This window comes from Apodemus sylvaticus, chromosome 2 (genome assembly GCF_947179515.1).
Source record: "Apodemus sylvaticus chromosome 2, mApoSyl1.1, whole genome shotgun sequence".
Lineage (NCBI taxonomy): Eukaryota > Metazoa > Chordata > Mammalia > Rodentia > Muridae > Apodemus > Apodemus sylvaticus.
Window position 1 is genome coordinate 89,694,317 of NC_067473.1, and position 27,318 is coordinate 89,721,634.

At 37.1% G+C, this 27,318-nt stretch overlaps 1 protein-coding gene across 3 annotated transcripts in view; it reads left to right on the top strand.

Moving 5' to 3' along the window:
• The first annotated feature begins 835 nt into the window (after nucleotides 1-835).
• Grid2 (glutamate ionotropic receptor delta type subunit 2) overlaps nucleotides 836-27,318 on the top strand; it is a 1,574,882-nt gene continuing 1,548,399 nt past the window's right edge. For all 3 annotated transcript variants that reach the window (XM_052173841.1, XM_052173840.1, XM_052173842.1), the window contains exon 1: nucleotides 836-923. In XM_052173841.1, coding sequence (XP_052029801.1) covers nucleotides 836-923 — 88 coding nt within the window. The remainder of the gene's footprint in view (nucleotides 924-27,318) is intronic.

A 27,318-nucleotide genomic window follows, 5' to 3' on the forward strand; every position in this document is an offset into this window, starting at 1 on the left:
ACCGCTCTCTTGCGGACTCGCTTCTCCTAGGTGATCCATTTCTAGGCAACGTGGGGCTGCAGCGGAGCTTGCCAGGTTGCTGTTGGCTTCCCGCATCCCGCCAGGCGAGCGGCTCGGGAGCATCCTGCAGCCGCGGCTCCGCGCGCCGGCCTGGCCCGCTGCTGCTCGCTCCCGCCGGACTCCCCCGCCACCGCGCCCGCCGCGCCAGCTCCGGGGCCCGCCTCGCGCCGAAGGGGAGTCTTCTCTGCATTACTGGCTGCATTACCTTCAAGTTCACTTTTGCCACCCCTCCCGAAGCGGGCCTCCCCCTCCCCGCTGGAATCTGGCGACTCCGCTCGCATCGCCGGTGGCACTGAGAGCTGGCCGGGAGGCGCCACGACCGCGCGCGGCCCGGGGTGGAGGGGCTCGGCGGCGGGGGAGGGCGCGGGCACATCCGGCGCGGGGGTGCCCAAGTTGCGGCGGAGCTGGGACCCGCCACCGCGGCCCCCGCGCGGCCACAGCCACCGTCTGAGCGCCAGCCTCGCCCCCTGTCCGAGATCAGCCAAGGCTGAATACATTTTTTAAAAGCCCAACTGCAAACAACTCTGGCAATGCCAAAATTCCCCTCCGAGTGACAGGGCTTGGGAGGAGGCTGCCTCTGGCTGTGCAAGCTCTCGGGTCGCCTGTGCCTCTTCAGCGACCAGGAAAGATTGTGCTCTGTCAAGAGGGATTTGAAAATTAGGGGGAAAGCTGCACTCAACTCTATCGTGACCTTAAACTCTGTGAACCGAACCGCTTAAGAGAATATCTACATATTGGAAGCGAAGTCGTGGTCAAGGAGGATCGACATCAGAGGATGGAAGTTTTCCCCTTGCTCTTGTTCCTGTCCTTCTGGTGGTCTCGAACCTGGGACCTGGCGACGGCCGATTCCATCATCCACATCGGTAAGACAGGGCTTCTGTGGCTCGTGGTGACTTTCCCTAGCGTTCCCTTGGCAGAAATCTCTCCTTCCCCACCCCCTCGAGCCTCAGTCTGCTGCCAGAGTGGCCTTGGTTCGCGCCCCTCGGTACCCGCGCTCTCACAGGCTCAGCTTTCCCTAAGCTGTGGCTGAGCCTCGCGGCGCGGAGTGAGGCCGGGTGTGGAGTGCGGGCCGGGCACTAGAGACTCACGATGCCTCCGCGCAGGAGTGTGGGGAGTGTGGGGACTCCGGGTGTGGGGAGAAGGAAGTTTGATTGACTCTACCTTCTCGATTTTTCCCGGATGTACATTTGAGCCATTAAAAAAAAAATCATAGGGGTAAGGCTGGCATTGGCATCCGCGGGGGAGAGAGGCGGGCTGGGGCCGGGGGCGCTCCCCGCGGCTCGAACAGGTGGTTTTGCATCATGAGCGGCCGGGTCCGCTGCGGCGAGTGATGCGGACGCCTAAGCTCGCCCTCCTCTGCGGTTCCCGCGACAGGGTGGCTGGAGAGGATGGCGGGGCACTTGCTCTCGGTCCAGGGCATGGGAGAAGCCAATGCCAGCGCAGGCCGCTCTGTGCCCGGGGCCATACACAGCGGCAGCTGACAGCCTTCTCAAGAGCTGCTCCTGGTCGAGCTCTGCGTACAGGTTCCCCGAGGCCCCTCGGGTCGCCAGGCTCCTGGCCCCACCTATTGGCGAGTTGAGCGTCCAGGCAGCGTGGCAGAGCGGAGCGGCAGGGCTCGAGTCATTATCATGCAGGGTGCCCGCAGCTAGGGCTCCAACTCTTCTCACTTGCTAATCCCTGCGAGCTGAGTGGAGACTGGCTTTTGCAGCCTTTTTTTTTTTTTTTTTTTTTTTTTTTTTTTTTTTTTTTTTTTTTTTTTCTGCGTTAACGTGATGATTTCCTTTTCGGAAATTCGCCCTCTGGGCAAGCAAGGTTCGTTTGCTGGGCTGCAGTGAGACTTCTCTGGGGGATATTTTTCTTTTTTCTTTTTCTTTTTCTTTTTGGGTACAGGAGTTTTATCGGTACAAACGGTTTCCTGTTCTGCAAATCCAGGCGACAGATGGGTCACAGCTTCTTTGCCCTTCCACCGTGGCGCTCACACACACACTCACACACACACACACACACACACACACACACACCTGGCAGGTGAACCAGCTGCAGGTGGCAGTTACTTCCAAGCAAGGGGCTTCTGTCTGGTGTGTTTGTGCCTGTAGTGGACAGATCTTCAGCTCCAGGGGGCTCCCTCTTTTGGGATTATAGGCTGTCTTTGTAAACATGTCTGCCATTCTCTACCATTTATTTCAATAGGACTGTATGTCTCTGTGCAAGGGGTAATGAGGTCAGAATTCAGAAAGGCTTGCCCTTGTGCATTAAGAAAAGGAAGCATTAGATAGCTGGCCTTCTGAATCCTGTTTTGCCTGGGGCTTAGAGTGACTGTAGGTTCAGAACTTTTCAGGAAGAAATCTCCTCGAGGGGTTCAGTAAGGCTCTGATAAGAGTTTGGAAATGAACCATGCTTTTCATAAAGACGTGGCATGAATTTATGTCCAGTTGTAAGTGACTAGAGCAGGAACGGGGGCTGGGATCGGATCGTTACACCGCCTTTCTTTATCTTCATTTGATGACTGGGGGTTTCTCACTTAGGTTTACCACTCCCCCCCTGGGAGTGCTTGCTGATAAATGTTTGTTTTATTGCTTAGTCTGTGCTCTACATGTTAAGTACATAATTTAGAAGCATGTATATATGTATATATTTTGGTATTCTTTAGGAGAGGAATACTCTTTTACAGGGCAATCTAGACATTTGGTTCAGAATAGCTCTCATATGTTGCCAACTGTTGTCTCTCCAAGTGACAGGGCTTACTTGTTTATAACTAGATTCTTAAAAAGTAAATGTACAGCAATTACTCAGAAATCTAGCTGAGTGCATCAACAGTATATAGTCAACTAACAGAAACACCTTTTTCTCAATTAATTTGTCTTGAATGAAGTTAATGCATTACACAAGGGAATTGGCTTCTTTTATAGACTACCTAATATTGCAGTGAAGCTAACAGGCTTTTAAAAGCTTCATATCTCTTATAATGTACTGAAAATTGGCTATGTTGTGTGTACCCCAGAGGTTAAATGTCCTAGCAAAATACCTAGCAAAAGTGTGATGCATTCAAAACCGGTTCATGTGTATTAGACATGTAAGGCAGCAGTTAACATACCCTGGGTCAGCTTGCTTACTGGGTTGGTGAGGAAAAGGAATTTTCTTTATGTGTTTACTTTGATGAAATATAAGAAATATGAACATGCATTAGCTCTACAGTAAAGGGCTGAAAGCGACCCCATTGGGCAGGCAGAGTTCATGTAAAGAGATGTAAAGAGATATGCAGGACTGAAAGTAGTTGTACTAGTTCAGGCACACTGGAAAGATAAAAAGTCACTTATTGCTCTAGTAAGTTCTTTAAATACTAGATTTTTGGATAATTAAACCTTGATATGTGTATAGATTTCTCGTCTCTCTGCTTTACTTCATTGCATGTTAAGCTTTAATATTTTGTCAAATAAATTAGTTTACTATCATCACAATATACATTTTAATGGTTGAACCACAATAATTGAGATAGAAATATATTTTCTACTCATAATACATAATATTATAATTATTTGGATTTTCTGGTAAATTCATATTTTAGAGACATTTATTAATTGCATATATTTATTTGCTAAATATACATACCCATGTATACATAGTACTTCATGTTTTATCACCTCCCTTGCCCTGGTGAAAGGAAAGGTCTTTGACATATAAAAACTATGCAAGTTTGAATTATGCTTCTACTTTGGGCCCGTGCATTGATTGAGTAATTTCATCAGACCCACATTACTTGATTGCTTAGAAGTTTCCTAACGATCTGCATGCTGTAGGAAGAACCCAAACGTCGTGAGTGGAATGGCAATGATACCGTGTTTTATGAGGCTATTCAGAAGCTGCACTGATTTATGTAGCTAGAAAGCTCCCAAGTCTTTGAGATTAGCCACGCTGACTGCTATTCTCCTCGTACATCAGTCGTCCCACTCTCTGTACTCCCTCTACACAACAGGAGTGTAGAGTGTGCTGCTTTAATTAAGCAGGGATTAGGTGGCATTTCCAGTCAACTGCACAGTTTGGGTTCTGCTTCCTATCTAATATGGAGAATCTCAGGTTTTAACAGTTTAATATATGCTCATTTCTTTATCTAGTTCCTGTGCTCAAAGAGCAGACTGTAAATCAGCTATCCACAGTCACATATCTCTATAGAGAAATGTGCAAGGGCTGCACTCATTCATATATCACACACATTACTAGCAAATTTTGGCTGTAATCAGTTTTAGTTAAAATGCCTTATGTCAACAAGGGGTAGAAAAGAACCATTTATTCATTTTTCTTCCACAAACAGATGATACTTCATTCTCCAAGATTATAATAATCAACTGTGTCATTATGAGAAGCTAAGACAGTTCACAGCATGTTTTCATCATGAGAATGTTCAAGGTATACAATACAGCTGGCTTCCTGAAATGTTCAGCACATTATAAACAACACAAAACAAGCAATTAGGTGGTTTTCTTACATTTGATCTGGGGTCTATTTTATTAAATATGATTACAAACACATTCCCAGAAGGCATAGGATAACTAAATTTTTTTGCCAAAATATTTCTTTTTTTCCACATGATTTTTAATGGATAGTCAATGACCTCAAATTGTCATCAGGGACTCATTGCTTCATATAGTCCTAATTGCTTTTTTCCCTTTTACTTTTGTTATAGCACCTTTTTGTTCCTTAAGTTGTATATAAATAGAGATAAACTTACAAAAAGTATTAAGACACATACTTTACTGTTACTCTCCTCTTGTGTGATTAATATAGTTCTTTGAAGTACAATTTTGATCTGAATTAAATTAGACAATGTTGTTATTAATCGAAGATACCAACTGTGACATGACTAATAAACATCATAACAGACACCTTTGCTGTCTGCTGCAGATGAAATATATATCCACTAAATATCCCCTATAAATGTTCATTCAACTATGAATAAAATAAAAATGATTAACATTTGACTTATCTAAAAATAGATAGTAATTGAAATTGTTAGAAGCAATGGAAGATGAATTTCATTCAATTTTGACCTCTCTGTCTTATTTTGTCATACTATAAATTTATCTTAATAGAACATTATGATTTCAAAACCCCTCTTATCCACACAGAATTGTTTCTACTTTCACCTGCCTATATTGTTGTGAGGGAGACATTCCCATTTTTATTCCATCCCCAGTTCAGTTTTATTTTAGATAGTTTATTACTAAAAACATATGGCATTACTGAATACCTAATACTTACTAGAAATATGTTGTCAGCCTGTGGTGATATATTTACTATTAAGTGTCACTGCCTTTTGAGCTGTTCCTTTGTAGTATATATGAAAAAAAATAAGGAATATTTTTCAAATTATCAGAAAAGTGGGCCACTTAATTACTTTTGTGATACTGGAAGATCAGCGATTTTATTCTTTAAGCAGAACAAACGTGTATTAACTTTGTTTCTCTTTTTTATATGTGTAACTCTAGAATATATCAACACCCCCCCCCTTCCTAAAGAGGTTAGATTGCATAGATTCACTAATGTATATTTAGACAAATTTAAAATCAAGCAGGGACATTTTCTTAAATTAATATTATGGCAAGGAAGAATGAGGACCAGAGACAGGATACCACATGATGAGCAGTGATGCTGGGAATAAACATTGGTTTAGTCGCCATTTTTCACTTCTTATTGGAGTGGTTCTTCTCACCTCTGGAAACCCTATGGCTACAAACTCATGTTTGTGAGGAAATGCATTTATACAGAACCATGAAAGATACTTATGTATCCACAATATAGATTCATCTAATTATGATGTATAACATTCATGGTCATTCATAGTTTCACATTAATATGATGTTTCATGTGAGTCCTACCCAGGCATACCACCAACACAGACACCCCTAGTAAGACCACAGGCTTATTTAGTCCTTTGAGCTAATGCGTATCTCCCTGATAAATTTCTTGTTTCTTTATTTGTGGCTATAATCTCACTTGTACTAAATCTTACTCTCTGTATAATGGAAGATGTGATTTAAGTCAATTTCAAGACAGTAAATTAATTCAAACATTTAGTCATATATTTATAAAGAATGTGACCTAAGGTAAATGGAAAAATTTTCTTACTCTTTCATTCTTTTTCCAATGTCAATATTAATAAATAATAATTTATTATATATAATGATGCAATATAAATGCCCAATGTAAATTTAAGTAATCAGACATATTAAGAAGTATATTAAGGTAATTCTAAGAAGCTCACTGTGGATATTTAAGGTTTATAGTCATTTAAAATGGTGAATTTTAGCTTTTTATTATAGATACAAATTTCAGGTAAATGTTAAAAACAGATGATGAATTTAATATATAATATATCCTGGTTGCTTTATACAAAATACAATGTTACTTGAGTAATATTGAACATTTTTAAATTCTTTGAGTATTTTATAAACTCTAAACTTAAAAACATTTTAGTACTAAAATTATGTGACCAAAAAGCAAATTCTATATTAAAAGACTCTCAAAAAGAAATTGAGAAAAAAGACAAAATCACATAAGAAACACAGAATTATAACTAATAGCATGTTTTAGGGTGAACTAAAAAATAAAAGTAGAAATATAAAACATAAATGAAACTGAAGTCATTCTACTAAGGAACCAGGAATCAAAATGGTTTTAATGCAAAAAGAAATTGCCACCCAGACAAGTGCCTGCTCATTAGGACTGACTTCAGGGGTAACCAGTAACACTCTGATCAGCCTGTCCACAGAGCCTGGGTAACTGGAAAGTTATAGCATTCTATTAGATTTTTGGGCAGCAGTGATGTCACACACAAATGTAGTATGAAAAGAAATAGGAAGTTTAACCTTCATATGTCAAATTCTTGTTGCATTTCTCCCTTCTTGTACACACCTCCTCATCCAGAAGCCTCAATGTGTAACTGTGTTGGTTGACTCACTGTGAGCTTCCTTAATGGATGGAAACAAAGTCAGAGGTGTCCCAAACTGAGCATCTGAACTGTATGGATGTTTAAGGCTCTCAGATTACTCTAGTTAATTATCTTATTAACACATATTCCTAGTCATAATAATCAAATTATTAATTTTAATAAACTATTAAGCATATCTTTTTTCTTCCTCCAAAAATGATTCAAACAAAGTAGCATTTAGGATAAATACTAGGTTTTTCTAAGTGATTTTAAGTGAGATCCTTGCTTCATTAGCAAATTACTATCATCCTAACAGTTAATAGTCACAGGATAATACAGCATATCTACTAACATCTAAAAATCTCCATTCAATGAATCTTTTATAACATTTGTTACAATTTTTGAAAAATGTTATACTTGGGTACTATATTTACATGATTTCAACCATTACTTTCTCTCTATCAGCTTTAAACCTGTTGTTCGCCACAGTCCTTCTTAAATTCATGACGAATTACTCTATAATTAGTATTGTTTCATATGTATGTGTGTGTGTGTATAAATACATACTGATGAGTCCATTCAGTGTTTGCTCATACAACAAACCACATTAGTAACATGGCCCATATATTTTGGCAGTAACCAACAGCTACTAAGTTGAACTTAAGGCCTGACTAGTATGTGGAAATTCATGCCAAGTATTGTAAACCTAGCTAAATAACCATGTCTGATGAGATCATGAACCTAGTAAATCTCTAAATATTTGCCAACTGCGTTCCAAGTGACTCTATAGGGTCACAGAATTAAAATATCAACCAAGGTATGAATTTTTATTTGTGAATTTTTCAATTTCTTGGGGAGACTATTAAAGAACATGGATATATCCTAGTACTGTATAAACACTACTAAACTAAATGGGTGACTATCAGGTGACACAATATTCTATTTTGGTTGGGTGGTATGGTAATTACTTTCAAAATCTTCCAAAGGCCTGTGGCCACATTGATATCTGGTAAAGTGTTTTTAGGCAGAGATCATTGCAAGGAAAGTGACTCTGAGACAAGGCACTAGGAGTAAGTTTAATTCATAAAGGGACATTTTGAAAGCCACTTTAAGTAGTGTTTAATGAGCAAAGTGGGAAGCAGAAAGGAATAAAATCTGACCTACAAGTGGAGCAAATCCAGGAGAGACTTATGCTTTATGGTGAGGCTCTAAGGTTTTCATAACCTTCTTCGGTTGGATTACTAGCAGGAGTAGAACTATAGTTTGTTTATGTTAGTTGAGTTCAATTGGTGGCTGAAGGAGAAAAGCTGTCATTACACAATGTATATAACATAAGATAAGAGAAGCAGTATTTTCTCATGCCCTGGCCAAAAGGGAAAAGGTGTGAGGCAGCAGAGAGGCTTACAAAGTCTTTTGTAAGAGCAGGAACCTGAAGACTGTTGCTGTGGATGAAAAATTGCACAATGGGGGAAGCGGGCAATTGTTAAATAGGGATCCAAATAGAATTTTGTGTTCATGTTGGACCTCAAGTTCAAGACTATAATTTATTTTGATTTTACATGTCTATATGTTGTAGGAAAATTTAATACTTGTAATTGTATTGGCCTTTAATCATCAAGTAGGGAAAGTGAGTGAGGTAGAAGAGCTCTCAGAGAAGATCCTTGAAGAAAAGAAAGGTCAGGGAGAGGAGAGACAGATAAGTGATCTGTGAGACAGAATGAAAGCCCACCTCTGGTAATATTCTAGAAGAAAAACAAGGGCAGTATTTCTTGGGAAGGAATTGAGATTCTGTCATGTTGTATATATTAAAAAAAATGATTTAGGAATACTTCACAACACAGATGAACTTGAAGAAAGCTGAGTTCAGTGAGAAGTAAAATATAGGCTGGAAACACTTAATGCTTGCAACCTGAGGCTTCTAGGAGTCTTAAGACAAGGAAGGGTGTCATTTCCCTAATTTCTTTCTCATCCACTTTTTCCTTATAGTATAGGAAGTGTACTGATTTGTTTGAGTAAATCTTCTACCCACCCACTTTGCTGAAGTTGTTTATAAGGCTTAGGAGTTCCCAGGTGGAATTTTTGGGGTCACTTAAGTATATGATCATATCTTCTGCTAATAGTGATACTTTGACTTCTTCCTTCCCAATTTGTATCCCTTTGACTTCCTTCTGTTGTCTAATTGCTCTGGCTAGGACATTGAGTACTATATTGAACAGGTAGGGAGAGAGTTGACAGCCTTGTCTAGTCCCTGATTTCAGTGGAATTGCTTCATGTTTCTATACCATCCAGAGTGAGGTAAACCAATCACAAAAGAACACATATGATATGTACTTGCTAATATATGGATATTAGCCCAAAAGCTCGGAATACCCAAGATACAATTCATAAACCACAGGAAGCTCAAGATAAAGGTAGACCAAAGTATGGATACGTTGTTCCTTCTTAGAAGGGGGATCAAAATACTTATGGCTCACAGCCAACCAATAGACTGAGCAGGGGGTCCCCAATGGAGGCACTAGAGAAAGGACCAGAGGAGTTGAGGTTTGCAGCCTCATAGGAAGGGCAGTAATATGTACCAACCAGTACCCACAGAGCTCCCAGGAACTAAACCACCAACCAAAGAGTACACATAGAAGGGTCCATGGCTCCAGCTTCATATGTAGCAGAGGATGGCCTTTTCAGACATCAATGAGAGTAGAGGCCATTGGTCCTGTGAAGGCTCGATGCCCAGTGTAGGGGAATGCCAGCTCAGGAATGTGGGGGGAGGGGTTGTTAAGCAAGGGGAGGAGGGATAGGATAGTGGGTTTTGGAGGGATAACAAGAAAAGATGGTAACATTTGAAATGTAAATAAAGCAATTATCTAACAAAAAATTTTTAAAAAAGACATGGAAGGAAGAGAAGGGAGACATGGCGAGAGACACAGGGTAGGATTGCTTTTGAAATGTGTTAGTGTTTATGCATAGGAATATTCACTAGATTCCACTAAGAAGATTCCTAAGAGTGCTTTAGATTTTAAGAATTCTATCTTCTTTTTCTCCAAATTGATTTGCTTCCTGGAATTTAGGTTTAAATATTTAAAAAAAAGTTCTTTTGGCTTTTTAATTATAATATTAAATCAAGTGGCACTTGGTCACAATTGTAAATTGTAAATTGATTATAAATACCCCTAGTAATAGACTTCCATGTGGTTCTGAACATATATTTATTACTGTACTTCTTGGCTTCATTTACTTTTCCAGATCACCATTGCTATTTACTGGAGATTTCTTACTGAAATTAGGAATCTATGACAGTTTAAACAGCAGTGATCTGTGTTACAAATAGAATCACTATTTACTCTGAAACATTATTAATTATTATGAATATGTAATAATCTAACTAATGATAATAAAATAGAATGCTATTCTTCTCATGATAGACACATTTGAACTGAGAAGAAACTTTTCAAATAAGTTCTGACATGCATTTGATTTGTTTGAAAATCACTTGAGGACATACCATTTAGAAAAGAGAATATAACTATTGTATAGGGCAATATTTCCCATTGCAATAGGGAAATTCATGTTATGTTAATTTCAGTGACATATTTAAACATTTCCTTTTAGGGATCTTTCACTTCTATTTGTGCTATAGCACAGCTGACAGCTTTTCAGTCACAGGTGAAAATGAGGAGAGGAAATGTTCTAAATTTTCTAAGCTTAGAAATCTTTTGAAAGTGAATCTTAATGTGTTCGTAAGTCTATTAATATGCCAACAAGTTGTGCTTATCACATTAGTGTTGAACTTTGGATAATATCGCTATTGAAATAGGACTTATATTTTCTTTTCTGTTTATTATTTTTTTTGTTTTCCCCTGTTTGTCTGTGGTGCTATCTCATCTACAAAAAACTCTTCCCTTGTGTGAATAATATGTCCTATGTATATTTCTACTTGTCCACATATAATAATTGATGTGTAAACAGGAGATACTTGAAAAGTAGAAAAATCAAAATCTGATGTTTGAGATCAGAAATAACGGGCAAATAAAAGACAGCTGTGTATGGCTCAGGAACATTTTATTAGACTACAGAACTGCAGTATGTGTTTGCAACTTAGTAGTACACGACTTCTTGGGATATTGAAGCTCAGTCACTTCATGGAACTTTGAAGCTGATTTACATCTAAACTTAGTTTGAATGAGTACCTAAAATTGATGAAGTACTTAATCTGCTTATTAGCAACATCATTAAATTATCATATGCCATTTGCAGTACATTTCAGATAGATAGATCATTCTTAAAAGCCAAGACCAAGGTAATATTGTAGAGCTGAAAAGACAGTGAATCAGTGCAGGTGTCCTGTTGCATTAAGGTGAACTAAAACCCAGAGCTGATTCATTTGCAGTGAATCCTCAGTAATTTGCCAGCATACAAAATCCTATGAATGGTGTTGTAACAATTACTCTGTAGCTAGTCAGCTGCTTCTTGAATGAAATAGCAAACACATGATGAGCTGCTCTTAGCGATAGACTGATAACTCTCAGCATTGACTAAAATAAGTTCAGCCTGCATAAGACCATTTTATTATATTTTGAACAAGATTACTTTTCAATCTTGGACCCTAATTTTCTGAGGGGGGGGTATATCTCATGACCAGACGACTGTCATTGTTTTTCTGTTATCTGCTACTATACATGGTGAGTTTCAAACATTTCAAAGATATGTAATTGACTGTTCAAATAAAAAATCATGAACTATATTCTTATGCTACATTTGCAGTAATTGCATAAAATAACTTAAGAATTTCACATAGGGTATTTAGCAGTCAGGCTCAGCAAATATTAATTTGGGCATATGATGCCTAAATGTTTAGGCTTTAATGTCTCATTTCATCATGTAGGTTGCCTGTGCCTCTTATCCTTAAAGAAATTTTACAGATATCTGCCTCTTTAGAGAAAGAGTTTTATATTAGGAAGGTGAAGGAAGAGCAATTTAGGTCTCCCGGTTGGATTACCACAGTCAACTATAGCAAAAGGAATTTTGGCAACTCAATAAATGTCCTGGGGATGGAATCCTGACAGTGCCATAATCCAAATATATCTTTTTCAGAAAAAAAGTAGCTTATAAATAGGATGAGAAGTTTATCCTTTATAGATAGTCTTTATTTGTAATAGAAATCTCTTTACTCAGCTTTCTGATGGCTAATCCTTCACATTACTATAGCTATTGACTGCAAAATAAATTATAATCATGTCAAAGCCAGAGTCAATGCAGAATGTCAACCATTTATTTGCCTCTTTTTCCTTTTTTACACCATAGATGTCAGTAGTGGTATTATTAAATCACAGAACAGGACAGGAGGCTTTGATACCCAGTGACTCTGGAATGAATGAAAACATTAGAATCTTGCTCAAATTAAATGTCATATGTCAGAATATACATACATATATATCACATATATACATAAATTTTAATTCATTTTTTTATTTTGAAGATAATATTGCATATTATAGTGATTCAAAAGTTAGTCGTACGTTCTTCTGTACTCCATGAAAGGACGGAGAGATATTTCCTCACAGCGAAATAAATAAGAGCTAGGGTATCTTAGAAGGAAACCTGGATACTAAACTTCAGCCATGAATCTGAAATTGAGATCAGAGCAAACACTAAAATGGATAGAAGCAAACGATAAAAGCTTGCTGCCCAATAAATATTTTTCTCCACAGAGGTTTTGCTGTTGTTAATAAGGAGTTAATAAATAGCAAACAGCTTTGATTCTTTTCTATTTCCTTTCCACCCTTCAGAAGCAATGCTAATGAGCAACAGAATAGCCAAAAACCAGGAAGAGGGAGCAGAGGATTTTTGCTAGTCTGTAAACCGGAAAATCAGCCCCTGAAAGCGCCTAGGCATGGACTTGCTGAGAAGAAACGGCTTTATTTCCCCCTAAATATTACCCAACTATGAAGACATAGTTGTTTTTGACTGTTGGTTGTGACTGCAACTTCCAGACCACCAAAGAGGAATTCTCTGTACAACAAAGACTTGAAGCAAATCAAAAGAGTTGTTATTTGGAAGAGCTTTATCGTGGGCTACTGCTGATGACAACCATGGCCTTGTGATTAGCTCACATTCCAGTATCGTAACTCTGACTCTGGTGGCTTTTTAAAAGGAAAAAATATAGACTCCAGCTGCATTTTAAAGGGAGTTTAGGTAATTCCTTATGAACTATGTTAGGTTGACACTGAAGTCCGTCTCCATTGTGTACTCAGCTCTTCAATGTCTCTTCCCACGTGGCTCCCATGTTCTAGAAGGTCAAGAGGAAGAGTTGTACACCATCAATTGAGAAGGAATTGTGAAGCAAATGCCATTGGCAGAAGGAAATCATAGTTCGTGGTTAATGAGAGAAAAAAGAGGGTCATGAAAGGTGTGGTAGTCAAGTACATGGCTTCATCGTAGATGCTTCTTCCTAATTATTCTGACATGAGGTAGCATTAGATGGTCCCTGCTGGCTAAGAACTCAGTCTTCCTCTTCTCTCCTGTAAAGTGTGGGGTTATATTGTGATCCACTGCACCTAGTTTTGATAACGTTTTGTTAAGTTATTTGGTTGTAGATTTTACTCTTTATATTTGTAGACAAATATTGTAAGTAATGGTTTATCTCTTAAGATCTCTTCCTTCACATGAAATGACAGGTTAGCATGCTGCCAACTTGTAAGAGAATGTTTTTCTTTTTTTGACTCGTTCTTTGGCCTCTTTCAGAAGACACATGCTTATAGTTTGTCAGGATCATATATTGACAAATTCAGACATGATGTTATCTAGAATATTCAACCAACAAAATCAAGGTGGTGTTTTTGTTTCTTTGTTTGTATGTATGTGTGTTTTGCTGTAGATGGCTACTGCTATGTGCAATAATTATTTTTTGTATTTTTTCTGAGATGTTAGTGTGAGATGGAAATCAAAATAGTACATATAAAGAAAATGACAGACTAGCTCTATGAGAGATGTAATTTGGACCTCTTAATGCTTTTAATAGTTTTTATGAATATTATAAAATGTAATGCACAATATACACTTTGAGAGATAATATCTTGCGATGAATCCCAGTGTGCCCTTCATTTTGCTTTAGGTTCCTACATAGTTGAAATAAACAGTATATACCACTCTTACCTAACTTAATATATAATATTTTATTGATAACTTACTAACATCACTTCCTTGTTAAGCCATGGTTAAAAATTGCATATAAGTTGTGTTAGGGGAATACCAGGACAGGGTAAAGAGAGTGGGTGGGTTGGTGAGTACGGTGATAGGGTTTGGGATAGGGTATTTTTGGAGGGGAAACCAAAAAGGGTATAACATTTAAAAAGTAAATAAAGAAAATATCTAATAAGAAAGGAGGCAGTAATTCTACAGTTGCTATGGTACCAATTTTTGAGAATTATTTTTTCTAAATAATGCTACTCAACTTTTATAATTTTAATTGACATCTATTTTTAAATCAAAGACTAGTACAATTATTAGAGAAAGTTGGTGTTATTTTATTTGATTTATATTTATGGTTAACACAAAATTTTAAAGCATAATGTTCTTTGTCAGAATCTCCTGTCACTAAAGATATAATGGAAAAGACAATCATTTAAACTTGCTTGAATTTATGTCCATTATTTCCTTTGGCAACTGTATTTTATTTTCATGAGTTAGTAAATTAAATAGAGACACAAAACATTTCGATAGATTTTGCATACTTTAGTTACATAGTATATTGTAACAAAATTAGTTCTCAGAAGAAAATGTTTAACTTGAAGACTGGAGAGGCACATGAAATGCAATAAAGTCTACTTAGAATAGTAATACAAGACCTGGTGGGGAGTTAGACCTCCTTTCTTCCATATCCCACAGATGACTGTGCCTTCATAATGAATGGTTGATATTGAGTTATGTGAACAGTCAGGGGATACTTTTCTACCTTGGGAAGAACTCCAGCTGAACTAAAGGAGGAGTGTGGATATGTCAGTCTGCTTTGTTTAGAGTTTTTGTAACTTGCTTTAGACTGTGAAGAGTCAATTCTTGATACAGTGAAGCCATTTAGGCATGGCTGCCAATATTGATGATTATTCTATTCTCAGCCTTGGTCCCTAGCTCTCTACCTGATTTTAGATTTTAAATAAGTGGAGGCTATCTAAGGAATCAATTTAGTCCATTACAACCCAAAAATATTGCAAATTTTAAGAACTATAGTACAGTATTTTTTTTCTTTAGCAGAGTTACATAGAATAGGAAAAACAAACAACATAAAACTTAGCTCTTTCATACTGATTTAACTAAAGGTTTACTATTTACTCTTGTTAGTTACTTAGAGGTGTTTTTACTTTCCAATATTAGCATACAATAGAAATAAGAAAAAATATAAATTATATCTGACTATATATATGTATATATACACACATATATGTATGTATAGATGCATATGTTTATATGTATATGTTTATACATCTATACATACATATATGCGTGTATACACATGTATATACTTACATGCATGTCTTGTGTGTGTGTGTGCACATGTATATGTGTATCTATAAGAAAGTAGTGCATGGTAGGAGTACTTTCTTTTTAATGCAGCCATTTTCTGGGTGCTCTTAGCAGAACTGAATGAACACTGAAAGTCACATCAGTTTTCTTCTCATCTCAAATGCCATACACAGAGCCACAGGACATGAGAAGTGAACTGTCTCAAAGAAAGAGAACTTTACCTAAGAATAGAGACATAAATTTAAACTAGAGTCCTAGAAGGAGAAGACATTAATTATTAAGGCATGAAGCCAATAGTTGGGTATTTTAAAATATTTCTTAGAGAATTCTATCTTGTAGTATCAGTTACAGGAAATTAGAGGATAGGCTCATCCACTTAAGTTTTGTAACTTCATATTAAATTTTGTTAAAGAGTTAGGTAGAAGCATTGTTTTCTGGTTTTAAGTTAATATTTCTATAGTTAGTATATTACGTAATGTGGACAAATTCTAAACACTATCTTTTCAATTCCAAGGAAGTTTACTAAGTAATTAGATCAACCGCCTTCAAGTACCTGGTCTTGCCTTGTGAGTTAGCCTATGGTAACTTGCCTCAGCATCATAACCTGCATTCTCAACCCGATTTGCATAAACCATGCTTCACTCCTTCCAGTTCTCCATCAATCTGCTGTCTGACTTTCCAAAAGTAGCCATCAATTTGAGGATATGCTTCTCATGTAGTGACCAAAAGGGACCATAGCCTTCCCCTCTCTTCCCTGTGATCTGCGTGTCTGTACTGTACAGGCAGTGAATTTTGGGTGCTTCCCCTGTCAATTTGGTGATAGTAAACTTTTGTAAGTGATGCTTTAAAGATTTCTGTGATCTAGAATGTAACTGGCATTTGAGCCAACTGGGAGGGGAAATGTTTCTATATTGCATGGTTGAACTAATTTGTAATGCATGACTTTTGAAGAATAATTATATTCATATCATCAAAGTAGTATTATTTTATGTTATGGACCATGAGGTTAAAGAATTCCAATTATGTAATATGAATTTATTTTTGACCAATCATTCACTTCAGGTGTATCTACTACATCAGTGCAGACCATTATAATGGTTTTCTTTGACACGGACTAAGATAACTTTGTAGGTTATCTTAGATAACTCACCTTTTGGAGAAATGCTCCTACAGTGCATGGACATGGTGACTTTCAACAAACTTGACTCAGTGTTGAGCATCAACTACAGGCTATTCTAGAGCAAACCCTTCCCACCATTATATAAACCCAAACCCTTATTTCTCAGTGTATATACTCACCTTTTCTTTCTACATTCTCTCTCTGTTCAAGTCCTCCTCTGTTCTGAAACAGAGAAAGATAGTTCTGTCTTATAATGCTCCTATAAATGCTAAAAATGCTGTCTTGTAAACCTCCTTGGGCTTGGAGTTGATTTTATCCCTACTGATGAACTCAATAGGTACAAATCCATCTGCACACTGATAATTCTTCTGCATCAGTATAGGAAATCATAAAGTAAGGAACTGACAGATGCCAATTAAATGAGATTTTTAGAATTAAAATGCAAACCTGTATATCCTTGTGGGTATGCATTTATCACTGCATTTATCACGAGTTTTAATTGTCAATCTAATAATAATCACAGATTACAGCCTTTGTTTTCATATACAGCATATAAATATAACTATCTATCATCAAGGAATAAAGAAAGGGACAAAAAGTGATAGATACAGACATGGTACATGAAAACGGAGGAAGTTCCTGGCATTAATTGAGCCTCCTGCCAATGATAGTTTCCCTCCCCTATTCCTCAGTCTTCCTCTAAGTTGCTTAAGAACACTTGCTTTTATTTAAATAATTGCACACTTTGTTTCTGACTGTTTGTGAGCATTTGCCAAGTATCCTGAGGCTAGATTTAATTGATTTTTGTAATTATGTCAAGTGAAGAGGAAAACTATTAATATATGGTTTATTCATATGCTCATTTTCGATTTCAGCTTTGATGTTTGTTTCATATGTCAGAAAGCATCAATAACAACTCTAGGGATTCTGTTTTTTAATTCTCAGTTTTTAGAACTGTCATAAAATATAACTTTGTATTTACTTATAAATTAATACTTCTGAGCTTAATTTCAAAGTTATATAATTTAACATTTTTATCTTTATAGAAATCTCCCAAGTCATTGTTTTCTAACATTAATGTTCATATTAGACTAATCAATTGCATAACTATATTTCTATTTCAAAATTGTTACCTACACACTACAGTCTTTTTGTTTCAAATATCCTTTAGAATACTATACTTAAATACTTATTTTGCCTTTCTTATATTCACATAAAAATTCTGAAAAAGAGATGTATGATTTTATCTATAACCTAGAAGAGGAGAGAAACCTCACTAGTTTCATAAGCATTTTATTCTCCTGGAAGCTTTATGCATACTAACACTGATTTACAAATTTCTCGTTTTTTTAAAAAAAAATTCTAACTAAACTTGTTTTCCTGAATTAAGCCATTATTGTAGTTTTAATCAGAGTGCCAGCTCCACAGGTTTACAACTGATTAAAGGTCAACAGATTGTTAGAGCATTCAAAGGCAAATCAGTGCAATTTGTATAGGGCCCTTAATATAAATGCCACAGTTTAATTTTAATTTAAAGATACATTAATGAAAAGAGTTTTCTTGTGTGCTTTGAAGAACTGTTATTAAGCATACACTGAGTGAAAATGCTTTTAGAATGTTCAAAAAGAACACAGAATTAGTTTGCCCACCTTAAATACCACTACCTAAAAGGTAATGCATGGGGAAAAGCCCTTTAATTCTACTTTAACTCTCTGTGAACAGCTCTAAAAAGGATTCTATACAAGACAACAGGAAGAATCTGTGAAAATGACTGAATCCATTTGTGCAAGAAAAATTTAGAATGCATCGCAATCCATTTAAATGCTTGTTAAAGTTAAATTCATTAACTCCCCCACACCCTATACCCTGATAATCATATTTTGCAAACATATTTTAATATTATCTCATAAAATGGTTTCAGTAACCCCAATATTGATGACAAAACAAATATACCCCCTCTTAAGATAAAAGGAGGTAAAACGCTTAACACTTCAAGTAAGTGGCCTTCTTTACCTCAGCACAGATAACTACAGGGGTCTGATCCTGATATTTATTTCGGTTGTTGCTAGAGAATATTTATCAGAGTTCCAGGCTTCTCTGTGCATCCTGTTCCCTTACTTCCTCAAAGCCACCTTCTCAACATGAAATCAAGTTCTCTCTTATGAGCTGTCTCAGAGCTGGGATGCTCAGCAGAGTGCTTACACAGTGTACCTGAAGCTTCAGTCTTCTGCACCACACACAGTGAAAGCAGTCTCAAGGACTGTTTGGGAAAAGAAGGGGCCAGGTATAAAAATGTCATAATGAGACTTACTATTTTGTACAATTGTTAAAAACTAATATAAAAGAAAGAACACTTTCAAGGTTTGGTGATTGTGGTCCATGGTGCCCGGTGGAGTTCATACCACATTGCTATAGTAACAGACTTGAGGCTTTGTGCTTCATTTTCCATCACCTTGAAAGGAAAGAAAGTTAAGTCAAATAATTCTAGTGAGTAGTCATTGAATAAATTCAATCCCAGCATTGTTGGTGTTGTATAAATGGTTTGTAATATTGTGCATTTTACGAATCATACACTGCCAATTATGAGTGTGTGTGTTCCTTTAATATCTATTCACTTATCTGTCCTTGTTTATGAATAAATTATCAAAAAAATATCCTGAACCTAGCTTATAGTTTTAAGTCAAATTTCTCCTCCCTGGGACACTAAATACCTGTGTTCCTGGGCAGAAATCCCATGTACAGATATTTATGAGCCTCAATTTTCCATCCTCACTGAAATCCTTTCACTCTGCTCCTTGTTGTAGAATGTGTGGAATTATTACACACACACACACACACACACACACACACATATGTATTTATATATATACACATATATATATATATCCATTCTCCTCTCCCTGAAAATGGTAAATAATTCCTATCTTTGATGAGGAATTGTCTAATTATATGGAAATTTAGCCAATCTTTCCTCAAGTGCATGGTATTACTATCTCTATCTTTTGTCAAATATTCTTCTTTCCATTGTATATAAGTTGTAATAAAATCACTTGAATGTTTCATTTTTATATTTAGAGGATGGTAAACATAAAAGATCCAGAGAGCTGGTGGCAAGCATGTAGAGCATGTAGGGAGGTAAAGATGGAGAAAGTATGAGTTTCAGGCCAGTCTAGGCTGGGATCAGACTCCATCTCACAGAAAATCAAAAGCAATAACTGAATATTTGTGACTGCATGTTTTCAGGAGCCCCTCAAAATGATTTTCTTCCTAAACACCCAAATTCATATATTTTTGTGTGCTATTCCTTTAACTGTATGAAATTTCCAAACTAAAACTAAAAGGGAATTTTTGTGACTGGAATAATATGGTAAGTTAATAATACATACAGGTGAAAGGCAAGAGAACTGCGTGAACCCATTTTTAAATGTGATGTGCTGTTGCTTTGTGTTTATGTTAGGTAACCAGTAAAGACAAACAGAAAAAGACTACTCCCAGCAGTGTCTGTTCAGTATGTTCATTTTCATGTACCAATGATATGTGCTTTCACCAGCAGCAGCATAGAGAAAGAGACAGAAGTATCAAAAGTCACACAATGGGAAAATAAACCATATACAAATTCAAGAGAGGATATAACCTTTAGATTGCTAGACACCTGTATATGGATCAGACCCTAGGTAGAACAGAATCTGGACTGGATCATCTATCCTGTTAAAGTCTTTCTGTCTAGGAAGAACAGCAAGAAAAAGTGTGGATCAGTAGAGAACAGACTATCCCAAGTAGAAACAACTAGACTTGTGCCTGTAGTGCAGACATTTAGTGGAGAGACTTGGGGAAGCAAGCATTCTGAGGTCAGCCAAAAATGCTGAAATAAACACAGAAAGTCAGTGTCACTCACATACCCATTAGGAAATTGATGGTCACTTAAGGTTTGTTATGAGACTGTGCTTCTGTATACTAGATTTTATTTGCTGATTTCCAAAGTAGTCATGTTGCAGACACTGGCTCGAAGATGAATGGATGGAATAGTGAATTTGTCATGACTTCAAACTTGTATTTTCTCCTTGATTGACCTTGAACTGTCTGTTTTGGTATGTATTTTTCTATTATGGTCATTAATACAATTATAAATGCAAACTGAAAAAGTCTATTATCATAGAAAAGTGAAAGCAACATTTTCTTGTTTATTTTATTTATTCAGAATAAACTTTAAAAGACAAGAATGGATCTCTTGTTTACATAGCCAAAGTTAGTAGTATCAGCCAGGTTTTCATATTTCTACCTTATGTCTTTAAAAACTATTATCTAGCTGTTAGTATTTAGTATGCAATGGAAGTCACTATTTCTCATAAATTTAAACGAGTTTATTCCTTGATCATTAATAATCAGGGGAGATCATTGATCTGTGTGCTTATCCTACCTGAAAACTGAAAATAGTTGATTTTACCATTTTCTACTTTCACTACCAAAGATCAACTCTAAATAGTTAATCTCTCATAAATAATAATCCTAAACATTTACATATCATATATGGGATAGGACCTAAAAACTTAAGAGTGTTTGTTTGTTTGTTTGTTTGTTTGTTTGTTTTATCTGTGGATCTGGTTCTTTACAAAGCCAATTGAAAAATATTCCCTGGACCTTCTTTAAATGCTTTCATTGAAAATGTTAGGATTTCGGGGGACAGAAAAAGGCAAACAAACAAACAAAAACCCAAAACACTAAAGATGTGGTCTTTATGGTTCAATTATATTCATATCTCTCTCTGCTCCCACTTGCTATTTTGTGGGTTTATTGACTTGGGGTCTTCTTTCTCATCTGAAAGATTCATGAATTCTTTTATTGCATTCATTCTGTCCCTATGTTTTATATCATGTGCTCTATAAAGTTCTTGGAATGTTCAAATAAACTTGTAATGCACAATGTTGTGTGGTAACTCTTTTAATATGAAGATTTTTGTGAGCTGTATGTTAAGTACTCTTTCTGTTTTCAGCTGTGTAACAATGACCATACAGGAAAACAATTCAGCATCAATGCCTTTCTGCACCATACTTCTAAATTTGGGGATGGACAATCAAGAAAGGATGAGAATTTGAAAACTTGTGAAGAAAATGTAGGATAAGCAATAAAGAAGAAAGGAAAATGAAAATTTGAATCACCAGGCCAGTGATGTCCACCCTATGGAAATGGCATACTGTACATGGGATGATTCTTTATAATTTCCAGGATGTGAGGATAGGAAAGGAGAAAAGAGAGGAGATATGGGAAAACTAGTTATGGAGGAGGGACAGATGCTTGGCTTTTCTTTAGATTAGCAAGGGTATTAATGGAACTCTAGGGAGACAAGCTGTGGATCTAATAAATGTCTATCAGGAAGAATATGAGACAATGTTGTTTTATCCACATTATGTTACACTGCGATAATGTGGCATGGAATTTTTTCATTGACTATAAAAGCTGATTTGCTTTGATGGGAATATATGCTGTAAGTGTCTCCATTTTATAGAAATCTTTGTACTTCGGCCTGTTGCAGTAAGGTAGGGGATCCTTTCACCTTTTCCTGTAGTTGAAGCTATGCCTCATCTTTTGTATCACACTATCCTACACCAGGATTCTTGTCATCTTAGGCTTTCTTTGGTGGAAGAGACTGTATTTGTAGGAAATATTACTCCTGCGTTATATTAAACAAATATTGGAGTGTGCTAGTATTGATTTGGATATGAGTGATGAACATGGAGACAGAGGTTGGACACAGTGGGAATAACTATCACTTTAGTGGTAGCTCTCCACTTCTGGGGCATTGTTCACAGTGCCTGTGCTTGTGTTTTGATGAGCTTGGTAGTTTCTCTATTTAGTTTCATAAAGGAATGCATTGCCTTAAATAGACTGCTCACAGGGTACAGGCTACAAATATTTCATTTTTTTTGTTAGTTGTATACACCAACTATTTTGCCTATGTATTCACAAGAATTTTGATAAGGTTTCAGGAATTGTCTTTTCTCTCCATTCCCCATGAACTGCAGAAATTTTCATTCATTGAGACAATAGTTACAAAATTCCTATTCATTATCTTTTCTTGCTTATTCCAAGAAGATTTCCTCTGGTAGTGCTGATATAAAAAGAAAGTCTTTGCATACTATACCTTTAGAGATTTTTTTTTATGAAGGAAAAAATGCTAACTGAAATTTAAACTGAAATAGGGAAATAGAAAAGGCATGAGTCCTATGTTTATCTTGGGACATTGAAAACAGTCAGCAGCATGCTTAAATGGTATTGAAATGAACAGAGGGTGGAGGAGGAGTCAACACAGCTGCACATGTTTCCATGGGATTGGTTCTTGTAGAGCTCAAACATATAGGCTGATGTACACCTACTTTGAGGCCATTGGGAAGTTTACACTCAGGCTGTGGAAGTCTTAAAATTCAATTCTAGCCACCAACCAAATAAAAATTAGAGTATGTAGAAATTATGGGTATTTTTGGTTTCTTCATCCCAAATATGTATTAATGTTATTGCTATGCTGTTCATATTCTAGGAAGCTATGATCACACTGATAGGGTATGTGGAACTCCTTCCATTTACTGAGCACATTTACCTCTCTTCAAGACCCTGTGTTTCTCACTGAGGTGGGGCCACATGGAGATAAGTGTGACAATTTGGCCTAATTTTAGTACAGGGGAACTTTTTCTTTTTTCTTTTATGAGAAGTTAAGAAATCTAAAGAACTTAATAGCTGACACACATTTATATAATGTAATCCAAATTACTATTGCTAGTGTGGGAGAGCATTTTTTTTAATCCACGTGATGTTTAAGATCCTGATTTTTGTAAATTTAATTTTGTTGTAATAGACTTAATTCCTATTTCATTGGGTTTTCTTTCTTATTTGTGTTAATTGTATTGTGTGTAAGTGTCATGTACAGTATGTTGAATTCCTTTTCTTACAACATCATGGTATCTCTGATTTCACTGCAGTGTCTGTGTCTGTCTATGTGTGTCATTGTATGAGAAGTAATGCCTGGGAGCCAGGCTGAGTCAGTGGCTCCATTCAATTCAGTGGTGACTGGTAAAGAGTTGACCTATGGAAAACTCTACTTTTAACTAGAGAATCTCAATACTCATGCTGGAACTCCAAAATGTGAACAAAGGTTTCCCCACTTACTGTAATGAGACTTTGTTAGAATGAGAAACCTAGACTTGTTGTGGCTGCCTTGGCTTTCTGCCTGGATACAAAGCCAGCATACAGAGTGAGGAGAACTGAGCCAAGAGAATCCGAGAGACACAGAGCCAAGCCTTGATGGTATTGAGAACCACTGGATCAAATGGTGCCTGGAGCCTGCCCTTCCTCTAGACTTTTCGTTATGTGGGCCAATAATTTCCCATTTTTACGTTGATTTGTGTTTTCTGTTTTATTCTACTTTAAGTATCCCTTTTGGTATAGAAAACAATGAATAAATCTCTGTTTCCTGACTTCTTGACTTGGCTACTGTGCCAGGAAGGGGCACATTTCTTACTTGACTTTTATCAGCTTATTTGAACAAACATTATTCTAGGAAAATCTCTACCTTCTATACTTCAAATTTCAGTTAGTTTGTAGGTTGATAGACCTGAGGTGAGGTGAGGGTGACAGGTCATTGACACCTGACTTATAAATAACATGAAAACCAAGATGTGGAGATCTGTCCTTTCCCTAACTTGTTTTTCTACACTGTCTATGCATCAACTTTGACCCCATTTAGGGATGGACATGACTCTGAGCTTGGTAAAAACAGCACCATGTGCCTGGCATCTCCCAGAAGGCAATAATAAGTAACATTCCTAAAAAATGATGCTACTTCAATGCTTTAGTAAGTTAAATTAGTGCTTTAAAAAAACACGAGCTAATAAAAAAAATAAAATAAGAAACCCATATCCAAGGAATTACTGCATATAGCAGCCTGACAAAGGAGTGTAATGCCCTCACCTTGATACCATGAAGAGGATACAACATAGATGTCAATGATCACAATAATTCCACACTGTCTCAGTAGTTTCAGCTCAACTAGGTCCCTGGTCTTGATATACTCTACCCAAACTACTGTCCATCCAATATCTACAATGATATCCCTCTGGACATATTAGACTCACACATCCTATCATTAATTTGGAGCCAGTACTTCCCATTACCCATATAGCCAGCCTCTGAGAGGCTGCTGTTCTCTCTGCAGTACAACTCAATGCTGATGAGAAGATCAAGTGACTCAAACTGTGGAGACAACAGCAGCAGCAGCAGCAGCAGCAGCAGCAGCAGCAGCAGCAGCAGCAGCAGCAGCAGCAGCAGCATCTCTTGTAGACATCCAGCTGGATTTGCTGTCTTGCTCTTTGTTATCCTTTTTGTGTCTCTGTCAGCTTTTAGCTTTTGTTTCTCAAACTTGAAAATCCTTGTTTTCTGCTGGGGATTTTTAAATTCTGTGTAGCTACCTTTACCTAAATATATGTATGTGCATATATGATATGATATAGCACAGCATAGCATAACATAATATAATATAAGCTAAATGAGTTAATATTAACAATTAAAAAGAATAAAAGAACCCATTATTTGCCTTGGATACTGTGAAGGGATAAGGAATACTTGTTTTCTTTGGTACCAACAAAACTTCCAAAACTGGTAAATTTATTGTTATTCAATAAATTCTGATATTGCTGAAAGACACACTTGTGTTCCTCTTAATTTCTGATATAGTATGCTCATGTTCAGCTTCTAGATACACTGGGTGTCAGCTTTTCCTCAATGTGTACGAACTTGTTGCTCATTTCTCCCAAATAATATGAAAATTGTCCATTTTCATATTCTTCTTTAGCTAAGATAACCGACAACACACTGAGCTTTGATCAGCACCTAATATATAGTCATGACTCATGAATTGTTATAGCTAATTTTGCTTTCAGTTTGATTTTGTAAAGTGTGATATTTGGCAATAACTTAAACACAATTATGATTTTCAGGATAAAACAATGAATTGAATCAAAGCAAGTTTTTGCCTTGTGTTTAAAGAAGTCTGACGTGTATTATAAAATTTATTTGCATTTTAAACAATGAATAATTTCTGTGGACTGTTTTCTATAAAACAGAAACGATGAGGCTTCATGGAGAAATGGTTGTATGTTCAGGCTTATGAAAAGGTTTAGATGTTCATAAAAACTAAATGCCAGATTTGTCTGTATCAGTCATCTCTAAGATGCAGAACTCATCCTGTATGAAGGATTCCAGGAATTTGTTCCTCTTTTGCATGTGATTGGCCACAGTTGAGTGCTCTCTGGACTGTGCTGCTATGCTTGAGAGTCATCACACTGTTAAACCCATTTTATGAAGACAAGAATGCATAGACATTGAAAAACATAACAAATAGGAAATGACACGAAGGAAGTCTGTGTATGGCTCTCTTATTCACTGAATAAGATTGTCAAAACTGCAATGTCTACCTTCCTATTTACTAAACATAGATGTGCACATTGCATCTGTGTCAAAGCCTATATTTTACCAATTCTCTAACACCTCTACTCATTTACTTTAAAGCTCAAAAAAGAGAAATTCTTTCTCTCCCTTTGCCCACTCTATTTCATTACAGGGTCTCTCTTAGCAGTGAGTACTATGATTTAATTGGCTTGGGGAGGCTGGATTTGGTGGCTGGGTGTGGAAGCACCCTGTTTTAGAGAGATGGAAGGGGTATGGTTTCATGGACCTTTTTCTTTCTTTATATTTAAAATTTTATTTATTTTTATTTATTCTTTAATCATTTTACAGTCCAGACTTTATCCCCCTCCAATCCACCCTCCAACTGTTCTACATCCCACAGCTCCCTCCTTCTCCAAGAGGATGTCCCTCCCACCCCACTTCCACCCCACCAGACCTCCTCTCTCCCTGGGGCCCCAAGTCTCACAAGGTTTAGGTGCATCTTCTCTTACTAAGTACAGACGTGGCAATCCTCTGCTGTATATGTGTTAGGAGCCTCATAAAAGCTGGTGTTTGCTGCCTGGTGGCTAGCTCAGGGTCTGAGAGGTCTCAGGGGTCCAGGTTAGTTGAGACTGCTGGTCTTCCTATAGGGTCACCTCCTCAGCTTCCAGCTTTCCCCTAATTCAACCACAGGAGCCAGCAGCTTCTGTCCATTGCTTAGATGCTAGATTCTGTGTTTGACTCTTTCAGCTGCTTATTGTGTCTTTCAGAGGGCAACATGATAGCCTCTTTTTGTAAGCACATCATGGTATCAGTAATAGTGCCAGTTCTCGGATCTTGCCCTGAGATGGATCCAAATTTGATTCTGTCACTAGACCTCCTTTTCCTCAGGCTCTTCTCCATATTGTCCCTGCAGTTTTTTTCAGACAGAAGCAATTCGAAGTCAGGTTTTGACTGTGTGATGGCAACCTTATCCCTCCACATAATGCCCTGTTTGTTTGTTTGTTTGTTTGTTTGTTTTGTTTTGTTTTTTAACTGGAGGTGGGCTCTACAAGTTTCCTCTCCCCACTGTAGAGTATTTCATCTAAGGTTTCACCCTTTGAGTCCTGAAAGTCTCACATCCAATGTAGATGGATTCTAGAGGAGCTCTCTACCTTCTACCTTCAGATGTTCCCTGTTTCCATTTTTTTCTGCTGACCCTCAGGGCTTCAGTTCTGTTCCACCCCAATACCTGATCATGTTCCCTTCTTCCCATCCCTGTCGCCTT